Below are 14,420 nucleotides of genomic sequence, written 5' to 3'. Positions count from 1 at the left end.
CAAACATGTCAATTTCTAAAATTCCTATAAAAAGTATAGTCTTCTATATATAACCACAACATAACCATTAAAAGCAGTAAGTAACTTTAATATTTTACTACAACCTAATCCTTTGACTCCATTCAATTTTTGCCAGTTGTCCTAATAATGTTCTTCATAGCAAAATGTTCTAATTAAGGATCACGTGTGACCTTTAATTGTCATGCCTGTTTAGTCTCCTCAATCTGAAATAATCTTTCTTTGAAGCTTTTGAAGATTTAAGGACACTTATTTTGTACAGTTTTCCCTCAGTTTGGGTTTGTTGATGCTTCTCCATGACTGTGTTTAAGTTATGAATTTTTTGGCAAGAATATCAATAAAGTGATGCTGTATGCATCTCGTATTTTATCAGAGGATGGATAGTTTACATATGTCCCATTACAGGAAATGTTACTGTGAATGTTACTGTGAATATATCGATTGACTTATTTTGAGATTACATAACTGTTCTTTCCTCATTCATTTTCACCCATTAATTTTAACATTCATTGATGTTCTTTGTCTGAATTATTATTATAATTGTTGCCAATTGATGAATTTCTAATACCATCATTTCTTCTCCATTTAGTACTTGACATTCTACTATAAATAAGAGCTTTCTTTTCTCACCCATATATTTATTTATTTATATCAATATTAACTTTTTTGATTTCCATTTTATTCAGAGGATTATAATCCATTACTATCATTATCTGTTTTGATGCTCGAATTGTCCCAGAATTTATCTTGATGAGTTCATTTAAGCAGAATGTCTGCATTATTCTTTGAACACTTAGCTATTTTCTAGTACAGCAAGATGCTGTACATTTATTTTATACTTTTCCTATCTCAGTCCTGGATTTAACTATTTCTCTAAAAAGCTCTGGTTCCTTTAAGTGGGGAATGACATTTAGAACCTAAAACATAAGTGCACAGAATGCTCTTTGCAGGCCTTATCAATGGATAGAGCTAGGCAACATATGTACGTGTATATGTGTGCATGTATTCATGTGCTAAAGTTTAATATATATATATGTGTGTGTGTGTGTGTGTATATATATATATATATATATATATATATATATATATATATAACCATTAGTTCGCATTAATAACTCTCTCTCTGACAGTGTGCAATCCTCAGCCTACTTGGATTCTGCCATGCAAACACCCTCCTTCCCGAGTCATTCTTCAACACATAATACTACCTGCCAATATCATTGTACACTGAACTGCTTTCTTCATTCTACCTGTGCTCTGACATTCCACTGCAGACCAATGTCCTCTTCTCATGCTGACAACACCATAAACCTATTACACAATATGTCACAGCAGGCCATGCAAATGGCCTATAATCCTCTTGGGTTTTCTCACCATACCAGGCCACCTCTCTCACAACGACCTTCTCACAGAAGCACTGCTTATTTCCCTTGGGTTCTGAAATCTCATTCCAGGCATACTCACCTATATTCAGAAGATACGTTGATCTGTAGCATTCATTTCTTGGTGTAGTTCTGTTTGGTTTTGGTATTAGGGAAAGAAGAGTCTCATATAATTAGTTAAAAGTATGTTCTCTTCTATATTTTGAAGACATTGTAAAGATTGTTTCAATTCTTTAAATGTTTGGTAGAATTTACTAATGAATCCAATTGGGTCAGGCCTTTATGGGAAGTTTTTCTTTTTTCTTTGTTTTTTTTTTTGTTTTTTGTTTGTTTGTTTGTTTGTTTGTTTTATTACTAATTCAATCTTTTTACTTGTTTTAGGTCCATTCAGGTTTTTTTATCTACTTGTATTGGTTTTGGTTTGTGTACTTTTAGGAATTTGTTAATTTTATCTGTTATTTAATGTGTTAGTATATAATTCTTTTATAGTATATTCCTTTATAAGTTGTTTTATTGCTGTAAGGTCAACATTGATGCCCCAATTTTTTGTTTTTGATTTTAGTTATATGAGTTTTCTTTTTTTTAATCTGACCAGAGGTTTATCAATATTGTTTATCTTTTCAAAATACCAACTTTTGGTTTCACTGATTTTTCTTTGTTGTTTTTTTTTACTTTTACTTTCTTAATTTCCACTCTAGTTTTATTATTTCTTTCCTTTTGCTTGCTTTAGGTTTATTTTGCTCATCTTTTTCCTATGTCTTAAGATGGAAAATAACTTTCCCCTTTTTAAATATAAATGTTTACAGCAATAAATTTTTCTCCAAGAGCTTCCTGATAGCATCACAAAAATTTTAGTGTATATATGTTTTTAAATTTATTTTTCAATTTTGATTTTTTGAAGTGTTTTCTTATTTTCTTTTTCTTCTTTGCCCATTGGATATTTAGGAGTCCTTTGTTTAATTTCCACATATTTGTGAATTTTGAAATTCTCATGTTATTTTTAATTTTATTCCATTGTATACAGAGAAAGATTTCTTAGATCCTGGGCTTCTGCAGCATGGAGCTTGATGTGATTTAAAAAAATGCTATTGGCCTGTCCCTTTAGGGCAGATAGCATAGTCTTAGTCTGGAGCAGTGGGGGAGAAAGAGTCCTATGATCCTGGATGGACCTGAAAGAAATAGAGCTTCCATCATGCTGTTCTGCTGGGGGTGAGAAGAAATAACTTTTTACTCAAATGCTGCAGACTCTTGCTTTTCTTACTTAACTTTAGTAGATTTTCTTGAATCTGTGTTTCTTCAGTTATTGTATGCTCTTAGAACAATTTCAAGAGATTTTAATTAATTTTTTTTTCAGCCGTCATGCTTTCTTAAGTGGAAAGGTATCCACAGAGCTCTTTCCTCTGCCATTTCAAAGTGTCTCTATTGTCTGATCCATTCTTTTTCATTTTTGAATACAAATATCAACTGCAAAATAATGTACTAAGAGGACAATCTTTAAGTTGGGCCTGTTTACTGGCTTAGAATAATACATATTACTAGTTATGAATTATGAATTTCACTGAATTTATCTTTTTTAGCTTCAAGTCTTGATGACTGACTTTTTTCAATATTTCTTTATGACCTACCCCCACCCCAGCCTATTCCTGCCCCTCAGGGATCAATTTATTAATTAACCAATGTCAAACTTTATATTTTTCAGACCTTTCCTGGAGATTTTTATCTCCATCTATTAAGATGTAAAGTGGATATTAGAAACAAGCAGTTCTAAAGTATCCACACATTCTTATAGCTGAAAATTTTTGTAAAAACTAGGAAAACAATAATTTTTAAGTAGTTAGAGGGAAATCTTATATTTTATCTCTTTACTGATATGGTAACATATCATCTATTATACATTGTCAAGTCTTCCATAAAAGTAAGGCCTATTGATGACTGAGGGATACTCTCGTTAAAAAACACTTTACAGATTTTTTCCTAAATTGTATTATGCATTTATTCTTAATATCAACATCAATAGTATTTATTAAGTACATGCCATGCACTAAGCTGCATCCCAGATATGGATTATTTCATCATCAGGACAACTCTGAATTAAATGCCATTCTATTTCAATATCATTCATGGAGTCACTGAAAAATAAATAGGCTTAGTGACTTCCCCCAAAAAATTATATAATAATTTTTACATGATTATATAAATTACAAAAGAATTACATAATACTAATAAGTGACAATCAGATTTCATTCCTATTTTTTTTTTTTTACTCTAAAGCCCAAAGACTTAGCTACCAACTTAAATTAATTCTTTAAACAATACTTTTTATTTGAATGGAATTCTAGAGCTTTCTAAACATCTGTTGCCTTTTCTGATCCTATATCAACTGTACAGAATATACATTTAAGTGTTATTTACTCCTTTCTACAGTTGAGAATATATGTCCAGTGACACATCCCAGTTCATGTAGTTAAAAGTGAGGTAGTTAGGACGAGCCCTTAAATCTTATTATTATTAGCTCTGGGTTATTTTTACAAGTGTCCACTTAACCAAAATATATCGAACATTGTTTAACACTTTCTCAGTATTTATGTCACAAATAATCGGAATTTTCTTAAAGGTAGAAACTATACTATATAGCATATCATTCCTGATGCCCAGCATTAAATATTTTGTTTATAATAGTTCCCCAATAATTTTTTTTTTTTGGCTTTTGAACTCAGGATACTGTGAGTAGCAGTTCCTAAAATAGATTTCATATTTATATCAACAGATGGCACTGTGATATGTCAGGCTTAAAAGACAATCAGTCTCTGATCCCTATGCTTATTGTATCCTATTTTTTTTTTTTAAGGTAGAATGTTTTTGTGCATGTCTTTTTCCCTCAGTATTCTCAGATCATTATCTATATACTTACTTTCTTCAGTTTTTCTGGATCTATTAATTCCATTATTTTGAAAATTTGGTTTTAATGTGCCAAAATTTGGGAAAACTAGTTAGAATAGTATGTCGGCTCTGAGGTGGGGCTTGGGAAACTAAAGTGGAAGAGTTTAAGTGTAGACTGAAGGTTTCTAGATCTTCATAGGTCTGAAAAACAAAAATAAAACTGCAATAAAGCAATTCAATTTATTTAAAACTAAACAAAAGTCATCTTATAGAGAGATATCTTAGCTTTAAAAATGTTGTTTCTTATTTATCTGTTCAGTTTATTACTAAATGTAGAATGTTGAGAATTGACAGAGCCAAATGTCTTTCCACAATAATTAGATTATTTTTGGTAACAGTTAGGAGCCACCAATAAGTAGTGGTAAAAGGGGGCTAGTGTTTTTTGTCACAACCTTCTACTTCTTAGAAAAAAGTATGTCTCAGACCAAATACTACTACTCGCAAACATGAATATTGTTAACAAATAAAATATTCCTTTCGTGTCCCTGACAACATTTTACATTTAAGTTCACTTTAGGAAAATTGAACAGTATTTTAGAAACAGACTCAATTAGTGTTATAGTTAGCATCAGGCAATAAGAAACTCTGAATCATTAGGTTGAACCCATACTATTGTGGTATCAACTTTGAGCACCATTCCAAATGACGAAGGACTCCCTGGGTTTTTATACTTTGTTCATACTATCCATATCATATTTAACACTCATTTCATCAATGATTACTTATGTATAACATTTATTAATGTAATAAAATTTTGTGGTATTTATAAACGAAGATAACCGAAATATTAGTTGGCCCTCATGAAATGTTTGATAATGCCCCTTCGAAATGTGTTTTGCCTTAGGACATTCTTAAGATATAGAATAAACCTAACACACATACACAGACACAGACATACATGGACACACACACATGCATACACAGACACCCATCACTCTTCTGTCTCAAGGTTAGAAGAAATTGAGAAATGTGTGGAGTGTAGTATGTAAGATGAAGATCAAAGCAAGATTTTTTTTTTACTGTAAATATAGTTGATTGAAATGCAAGACAAAACTGGTACACTAACACTTTCTTTACAACATTAAATTTACCCTAGGAAGTGCAAAGGCAGAACCAAACTGTAAGTACTAAGCAATATCAGTAACAACACAGACAACAGATCTGCTTTCATAGAGCTTACACTCTAGTAGGAGGAGAAAAAAATTAATAGAATATATTAGTGAGTTACACAGAATTTTAGAAGGTGATAGATGCTATCTGGAAAAAAATACAGGAGGGAAAATGTAAAGGCAGTACATGGGGCTAGCAATTTGATCAGTAATGATTTCACTGAGGTGACATTAGCAGAGTTGAAGAAGATAAGGGTATGAGCCATGTGGGTATCTGGGGAAGTTTTTCAGGTCAAGTACAAAGGCTTTGAAGTTCAGGCCTACCTAGTGTGTTTGAGGAAGAGCAAAGACACTAGTGGGACTGGAGTAAGGTAAGATTGGAGGAAAATCATAGAAATAAAGTCATCCAGTAATACGGGAAGTAATTACTCTGAGGGAAATTAGGTACTAATGGAAGAACTTCAGTAGAGCAGTGACATAAATAAACTTAAAATTTAAAAGGATCATTATGAATAGTCTATAGTGCAAATTAGTTAGGATATTATTCCAGTAGTCAAGACTAGGCCTGGAGTGATATCTCTGAAAATGTTGAGAAGTAGTTTTATCCTTGTTATATTTTGTAGGTAGAAACTACAGGATTTGTTAATGATTTGGATATGGGAAAGAAGATAGAAGTTAAAAATGAGTACTAAGATTTAGTCTGAGCAACTAGAAAAATTGAATTTTCATTAATAAGAGTGAAAAGAATGTCAGGAGGAATAAACCAATTTAGTACATATTAAATTTGAAATGTTCTAATTAAAGCTGTTGAGTAGACAGTTAGATATGAGTTGGGAAGGAAGTATGGACCAAAAACATATATTTGAAGTCTTGAGTATTTAAGAACTATAAAACTTTGAGATTGGATGAGGTTCTTAAGGAAATGAACGTAGAAGACAACCAAAGACTGATTTTAAGGTGCTGAGGAGGTGAGAAGGACCGGGAATGGAGCCCCAGGAAAACATATGTCCTGAAAGCTAAGAGAAGAAAGTGGATTGAGAAGAAGGAAGAAATAGATTATGTCTAATGCTACTGACAGGACAAATTAAAAATGTGCAAATTAAACAAAGATTCAAACAAAAACAAATATTGTGAACTGATTGGTGATTTTACTGAAATGGAATTTACTGGCGATGTTGAAAAGAGCAGTTTCAGGGCAGTAATTGTGGTAGGATTGGAAGTATGATTGAAATGGTTTTAAGAAGGAATGAAAACAATTAGAAAAAGTATAAAGCAAAATCCTTTTCCAAAATTTTTCCCTAAATAGGAGCTGAGAAATTACATTGTCAATAAAAGGAGAAAAGATAGAATGGTTACCAGAAGCTATATATATAAAATCTGTAGAACGTTTGAAAAAATTGCTTCAATTTTCTTAGTGAAATAATAATCAGGAGCACCAGCTGATAATAAGGATGGAGTAGGAATAAAAAGATACCTGAGGAGAAAGAGTTAAATAATCATAGAGGAAAGAGGGAAAGCGAATGAAGTAGCAAAATGAAGTACAATAGGTGGACAAGATTAAAACTCATTCTAGAGCTTTACGTAAAACTGACATTTTACATAAACTTATTTCAAAAAGGAAATTTTATATCTAAATATAAATGACAAGACAAGGCTACTTGCTATTAAAAGTATGCATTAATTCATATTGAAATATATCCAAAAACATTAATATTTTGTTAAAGAACCAATAATTTAACACTAGGAGTGCACACACACATTTTTGAAAAGACTGCTGTACTGAACTGACAATTTTAGTTCTTGCTCTCAAGTAGTTTAACAACATAAATCAGAACTTGTTTGCCTAAGTGAAAAAAGAAAAAAAATAATCTAAATCCATTGATTTTTATCTGTTTTAGAATCCCTAAGGGTAGGTACTTTGTCTTAATGTCCTGTGAAATGTGTAGAATCATCCTGTGAGCATAAAATGCACTCTACCAGATGGTATTTGATGGCCATGTTCATCTTTAACATGAACAGAATATTAGTTTAGGGAAGATATGTTTCCTTTTTCAAAATTCCTGTTTTCCTGTGTCTAAGTACATCGCTCAATGTTTCAAATTCCCATTGGTGCTTCTGAAAAATGGGTGACTTAAATTAGATGCAATGATTAAGCTTGTTGAGCAGACTAGAAAGAATAGTTGCTTTAATCTTTAAAGATTTTTTTTTTTTGTCCATCAAGCCAAAGTTAAAGGAAAAACTAGCTATCTTAGTTCATTGTTATTAAACATGTATCAGCAAACCAAAGACTAAATTCCATTACTCCCTAGCTATTCAAAGTGAGCTTTACTCAATCATTTAACCTGAGGTATATATTTAACCTCAGGTTGTTTATCTGAGGCCAAATAAAATAAGAGCTAGTCATCCATTTGCTATTGTTCCTCAGCTCACTAGGCATGTTTACACCTTATGGCATTTTCCCTTGCTATACTTTCTGCCTCTAATGCCCATTTCTATATGACTTGCTCTGTCATCTTTTGCGTTTGTCAGATTTTCAGATTTTCCTAATAACTTCCCTCATAACTGATATATAAGTGAAAATTATCACTCTACCCTCCCCTATATGTCCTTCCTGAATTATTTTATATTTTGGTAGCACTTCTTTGGATCTGAAAACTATATATTTTAATTTTTTTTTTTCACTAACTGTTCCTACTACATTGAAAACTGCACAAGGGAAGAATTTTTTTTTCCCCGTTCTATTATTCACTTGTGAAGTCCGAGTACTTAACACAGCATAGATGTTCAATAAATATTTTTTGAATTAATCAGTTGTTATTATCTTCACTTTGCAGTTAGGTATCTTGCCTGAGAGGAGGTGATACAGTCAGTGCTGGAACCCAGGTGGCTGGCTCCACAGCCTACTGGGTAAACTCTATAATAAGCCCAGGAAAAATGAATGTTACCATACTTCTCTTAGATCTTCAATAAAAAGCTCAGATTTTACTTGACAGATAAAAACATAAGAAATATTTTTGTACTAAGGATGAGTAATTCTTATGTATTAGATTATGGAAAACATTTTTTAAAAAAAACCCATTGCTTTTAAAAGATGAAACAGTTACTATTATCTCTAGATAAAAAAAAAAAAGGAGTATCTTCCAATTAAATAAATTATAAAGAACACTAATTAGAATGACATCAGAAAGAATAATATAGTTGAAGTCTTTTTTCATTTCCCATTTACCTATTACGTTACTGTGAGGCTTAAATGAGAAAAGGCATGCAAATATGGTTCCTGACATATAGTAAATAGTCAATAATTTTAACTTAAAGATTCACTATTCAATATCAGATATAAACTCTGCCCATCATTTAAAGAAAGCTATCTATACTCATAAATAGAAAAGCAAAATTTTAAATGATTTTAGAAATATATTTTAGGGCACATATATTCACATGATCAAATCTTAATACTCCAAGAATCATTGCTTCTGCTGATTTCTCCTATTATTACTTTTATGTATTCTTCCTTTAGATATTGGCAAATAGAGATATACAGTATTTATACTGGAGCTAACACTTGTAATGGATATATTTAAGAACTCTGATCTAGGTAACACCATTTTCCCTCATTTATTTAGTTGACTGAGAAATTAATCTTCCCTAATTATGACACTATTTGCCATAGATCCTGAAACAACAGAGTTGACTAAGAGGATAAAAGAAAGAAAATAGTCAAAGAAGGATTTCTTTCTAAATATGGATCTTCGAAGTTTTCAATATGGACATAACCTCACATAAGAATGAAGTAGTCGAATTATTGGCTTTCACAATCTTTAAAAGCCTGAGGTATTTGAATAGTTAAACAAAACTGGAGAAATATTTCAAGGTACTTCAAGGATTGAAAGTAATGAATTTGGTTGAAAAAAATTAAGAATCCGCTAGGAATTCTTCTCTATTATTAGTTTACTAACATAACAAAATCATGAAACATAAATAAAATAACACCACAATCACAGTGATTTCATTCCTCAAAAATAATATAAACAGAATATATCTGATACATTACAAGAAATGTTCAACATAAATCTGGACTTAAAATTATTTGCACAAAGTTATCTTGCTTCAGAATCTATTTCTTTTGGCATTTATGAAAATACAACAATAAATTGTCTCAAAAAAACCCCAATAACAACAACAACCACATTCCCATAAACAAACAAAAAGAAATAGTAATATCTATAACAATATGCCAGATAAAAAATGACTGGAAGAGAAAACAACAGAAATTGTTTAATGTGAGCTTTTTAGTGATAAAATACAGTCTTCAGATATAGCATAATTCAGTGTTTCTTCAAAAAGTTAATTGAGTATCACTACTTTCAGTTTCATTTTATCTTTTTTTTTTTTTTGCTAGTACTTTTTTGGCAAGTAACAAAAAAAACAAGGGAAAAACATCAAGTATCTATACTATCAATCCCATTGAGTGTGCTTTAAAAAATCCTTTGTTTCTTATTCTCTACTCTGAGACTTTCACTGTAATTAATTTAATAAAATTAAAAATTTTAGATTTAGATTTAAATGGAATATTTTGAAGTTATTACTGTAGATAATTTATTATATCATTATATTTTACTATTTTATTTTATTCTATTGTATGTGTATGTATGTGTGTGTAATATGAAAGAGCCTTACTCAAAAGAAATAAAATCTTGACTTGGAAGAAATGGTCATTTTGTCTGCTTAATTAGAAATTGACTGCAATGAGGGTGCAAAGAGGAAAGCAAGACCACTAGTAAGATGGCTATTGTCATAATCTGTGAGGAAGATGGTAGGAAAGTTTAGATACAGCCAGATACTGCAAATATTTTAAAGATAGATCTAATGGGATTTACTGAAGGTTTACACTAGAGAGTAAGAATGATCAATTAAGGTCAAGATATGGGGTCTGAACAAGAAGAAGGAGGTAGATGCTGCTATTTACTGAGATAATGAAGTTACTGAACACAGTAGGTTGTTTTCTTAATGAGAGGAGGAGTGGGAAAGAGATCAGGATTTGGGAGTTTTAACATTTTAAATTGGGAATGCTTATAATTCATCTAATTTTCGATTCAAATAAGCAACTGGATATGTCTGAAATTCTGAAGAAAGGGCTGGCTTAGAAATATTAGTATGAGCATCCTCAGCATCTAAATAGTATTTGAAGTTTTACAATTAGATGAAGTGACTAAGTGAGTGATGTCCAAGGACAAACCTCTGGAGTGATCCAGTGTAAATATGTTTTATAGATGAAGAGAAATCAGCAAAGGAAAATATGAAGTAGCCGATAAGGCAGAATTAGAAGCAGATGGATGTGATGTTATAGAAGACACACTAAGGAAGTGTTTCATGGAGAAGACATTTTTAACAAGCACAGATTAAACAATCCTGCAAAGCTTCCCCCACAGAACCTGACACTTTTTAAATATTATCTGTTATTTTTCAGATGTCCCTGGACTCTGAGGTTTATCTAATCCAATAGAGGCTTCTGGTCATCCATCAATTGTGGTAGTTAATGGCGCTATTCTATGATCAGGGTTATGTCATGTGTGTCAAAGCTATCTGACCTATCAGTAGAAACAGTGCCTCCCTGCTGGTCTAAACATGAGATTTTACACTTGGGTTCTTATTGCTAGACAGTTATTGACAGTTATTTTCATTGAAAGGACACCATATAACTACCCTTATAACCTACCTTAAGGTCAGTGCCTATCAGTCAGAGAGGTTGATATTTCTGCCAGGCCCGGAACATATAAAGAAAATGCCTCTAGCCATTTCTCAGATATTTCTCCTCTCCCTGGGTCATACTTAGTGAAATCCCTTTCATATCCCTTTTATATCATCCAGATTTCTTTCTTCACCCTTATCTTCCATAATGAGATTTAAAGGCTCATTGGAAAAGGAAATTGGATGCTTTAGAAGGTCATATTCCGGTCTCTAATGCCACAGAGTAGAGTGTCTTTATTTTGAGTAAGAGAAACCCAGGACTCAAAGTCAGAAGCTATAAATTTTGTATTCTCTGACTCGAGAGGAGAGGAAAAAAGGCTAATATTTATTGGAAACTCACAGTGTACCAGATGTTAGTCTATGTGCCTTGACGTAGATTATTTCAATTATATCTCCCAATATCTATTAACTTTTGTATTGTTATAGGTTTCATTGTATAAATGAAGAAATTGAGAAATAATCACAAAATTAACAGGTGGAGCCTGGCTTTAAATTCAGGCTCTCTGAATCTAGATTCAGGATTTTTAACCATAATGCTTGCCTGACTCAATATATTCTGAGCAGAAAAAGAAGGAAAAAAGTGGATTAAATAATTTATCTACACTGTAAACATTTATGTAAAATTTAACACATTTGTTTAAATTGTAAGATAAACTCATGCAAAATTAAATACATAAACCTTAGGAAAATCATTACTGTATTTCCTCACATATATATTCAGAAAATATTATTCATATTCACTCTTACTACTTTCAGATGAGATAAAATAATGAAATTTTGGAATCAGATATGAAATTATTTTACATCTTGCCATTAGCTCATTTTTTAATCCTTATGCTATAAGAGTATCATGGATATTCTGTGCTGTTAGTTTCAAGTTTATATGTTACACTATACTGAATAGCAGCCATGTCAATTACTTATTATTTGATTTATGTTTTCTCTCTGAAGGCAACTGATCGAGAGGGAGACCCAATAACATATGCCATTGAAAATGGAGATCCTCAGCGAGTTTTTAATCTTTCAGAAACGTAAGTTAGAAATGATTCCTGATTTTTTTTTCCTTTTTAAATGTTAATGTACTGATAGCAGGAGAACAGACTTCTAATCAGAGGATTTCAGCTGTTTGTAGTTTGATTTTATATTTTTTTTCTATGAATGTTAATGAGAGCTGGGGGGAATAATTCTGAATCCAGAAATTTTACCCAGGAGACTATTTATTAATTTTAAACATGTTTTACTAGATAAAATCCACTGAGGTGGAAACATTTCATTTGCAGGCATAACCTGGGACTAATTATATCTGTCTAAAGTTGTCAGCTCCTCATAATAACAAGGAAATTTTTACGAAGAGTAACAGCACTAAATAGTTCACTCAAAAGGAATTTTTTTAAAACAAACTGTCATTCAGACACATTTAGAGTGCCACCAAACTCCATCATTCAACTTTTGAGTAATGTAGGTTTATTTTTAAAGAGTTAACATAAAAATATTACAAGTCCATGCTAAGGCTGTTTGTGGTCTGTATAAATGTCATTTTACTCACCTCCAAACATATCAGAGATAATGTTAACCATAACTTTTGAGAAAACTTGAAGTAGGCATTAAGAAGGAATTGAGGTTTGCAGAGGGATCATTTACTTCCTTCTGCGATAGCAAATTAGCTATTCTGCTGTCACATGGGGCTGGTTGTTAAAGAGCTGTACTTGATACCTCTCTGATATTTTCTTTGTGGTCACTGAAAGAAAGGAGACCTGAACTTAGCCCATGGTTATAAAATGAAAAAAATGACAAATGACCTAGGCATTGCTTCAGTCTTAGGAATATGTGGTACATGATGCCAAATCAAAGGTACCATGCATGGTCACATGGTCTTGTGAGGAATAGCTGCAATTCTCATGTCAAATAGGATGTTACAACCATGAGTTAACATGCCTGGAAACAAGATTTCCCAGATTTTTAGATTTCACAAATGAATAAACTTCCATTTAAAAAATGAAAGACTTAACCATTTTGAATTTTCCCCTATGGATAAATACAAATCGTAAATTAGCTATAATTAACAATCATCATTAAGAAAGAAAAAAAAAATTAAAGGAACTTTAACAGTAATAAAGACTGTGTGGTACTGGTAAAAAAATAGATGTGTAGATCACTAAGATAAACTTAAGTTCAGAAATAACTCCTAACATTTATGACCAATTTATTTCTAAAAAAAGAAAAATGAAAAGAAAAGAAAGAAAGAAAGGAAAAAAAAGGAAAGAAAAAAAAGAAAAAATAGCCAAGACAATCCAATCAGGAAAGAATAATCTTTTCAGCAAACAAAGCCAGGACAGCATGTTAAAAAATGAAGTTGAATCTTTACCTCATACTATTTGCAAATATTAATTCAAAGTGGACAGAGATAAAACTATATAACTCTTAGAAGAAAATACAGAAGTAAATCTTCATGGTTTGAATTAGGCAATGCTTTCTTAGATATGACTCAAAAAGCACAAGTAATTAATAAGAAGACTGAAGTTGGATCTCATCAAAATTTGAAAAACAACACTGCTTCAAAGGACATCATAAAGAAAGTGAAAGACAACCCACAGACTGAGAGAAAATATTTTCAAATAATGCATATGATAAAAGACATGTATCAGGAATATTTATAGGCTAGCCTAGACCTTTAGCAATACATTTTAACACATTTGAAATGGAGAGATACTGAAATTTCAGTCCTTCTCTTGGAAATTTCTGGGATATTTATGCACATCTGCACCACCACTTCCATGTAAGTTGTAAGGATTTTAGTAATTTAGGTACTCTTTCAGAAAACAATGGAAAAGAAATAATGTTCTGCCTTATAAGATATTTCATACAAATAGTGTTATTGGTTATATTTTCTTTCTTAAAATAAATATTAAAACTACATGTTATAGTTTTAAATAAATACTGTATTGTTTTTACTTTAAATATTATTTTATGCTATGATACAAATTTTAGCAATAAACATATCATTACTTTATCTTTTTTCCATTGAAATAAAAATATGCCAGAAAATTTTTATAATTCTTTAAAAAATATTAGTAGGAATGAATAATCATTTTAATACTAGTATAGATTGATAAAATATTGAATTGTTATATACAGTCTGAGTTAAATAGTCATAGTCAAAAAAGAAACTCATTCTTTAAAGAAAAGACCTTTGTTTTATGAAAATCACAACCATTTGTTATGA

The 14,420-nt window shown here is 31.2% G+C and overlaps 1 protein-coding gene across 2 annotated transcripts in view; it reads left to right on the top strand.

Moving 5' to 3' along the window:
- The window catches only part of PCDH15 (protocadherin related 15), a 730,119-nt gene that overhangs the window by 510,702 nt on the left and 204,997 nt on the right, over positions 1 to 14,420 (top strand). For both annotated transcript variants that reach the window (XM_039871826.1, XM_039871827.1), the window contains exon 16: positions 12,149 to 12,228. In XM_039871826.1, the coding sequence (XP_039727760.1) occupies positions 12,149 to 12,228 (80 nt within the window). The remainder of the gene's footprint in view (positions 1 to 12,148; positions 12,229 to 14,420) is intronic.

This window comes from Pteropus medius, unplaced genomic scaffold, assembly GCF_902729225.1.
Source record: "Pteropus medius unplaced genomic scaffold, Ma_sr-lr_union100, whole genome shotgun sequence".
Lineage (NCBI taxonomy): Eukaryota > Metazoa > Chordata > Mammalia > Chiroptera > Pteropodidae > Pteropus > Pteropus medius.
Note: the sequence above shows the minus strand (reverse complement) of the source record. Positions and strands in the feature narration are given on the sequence as shown.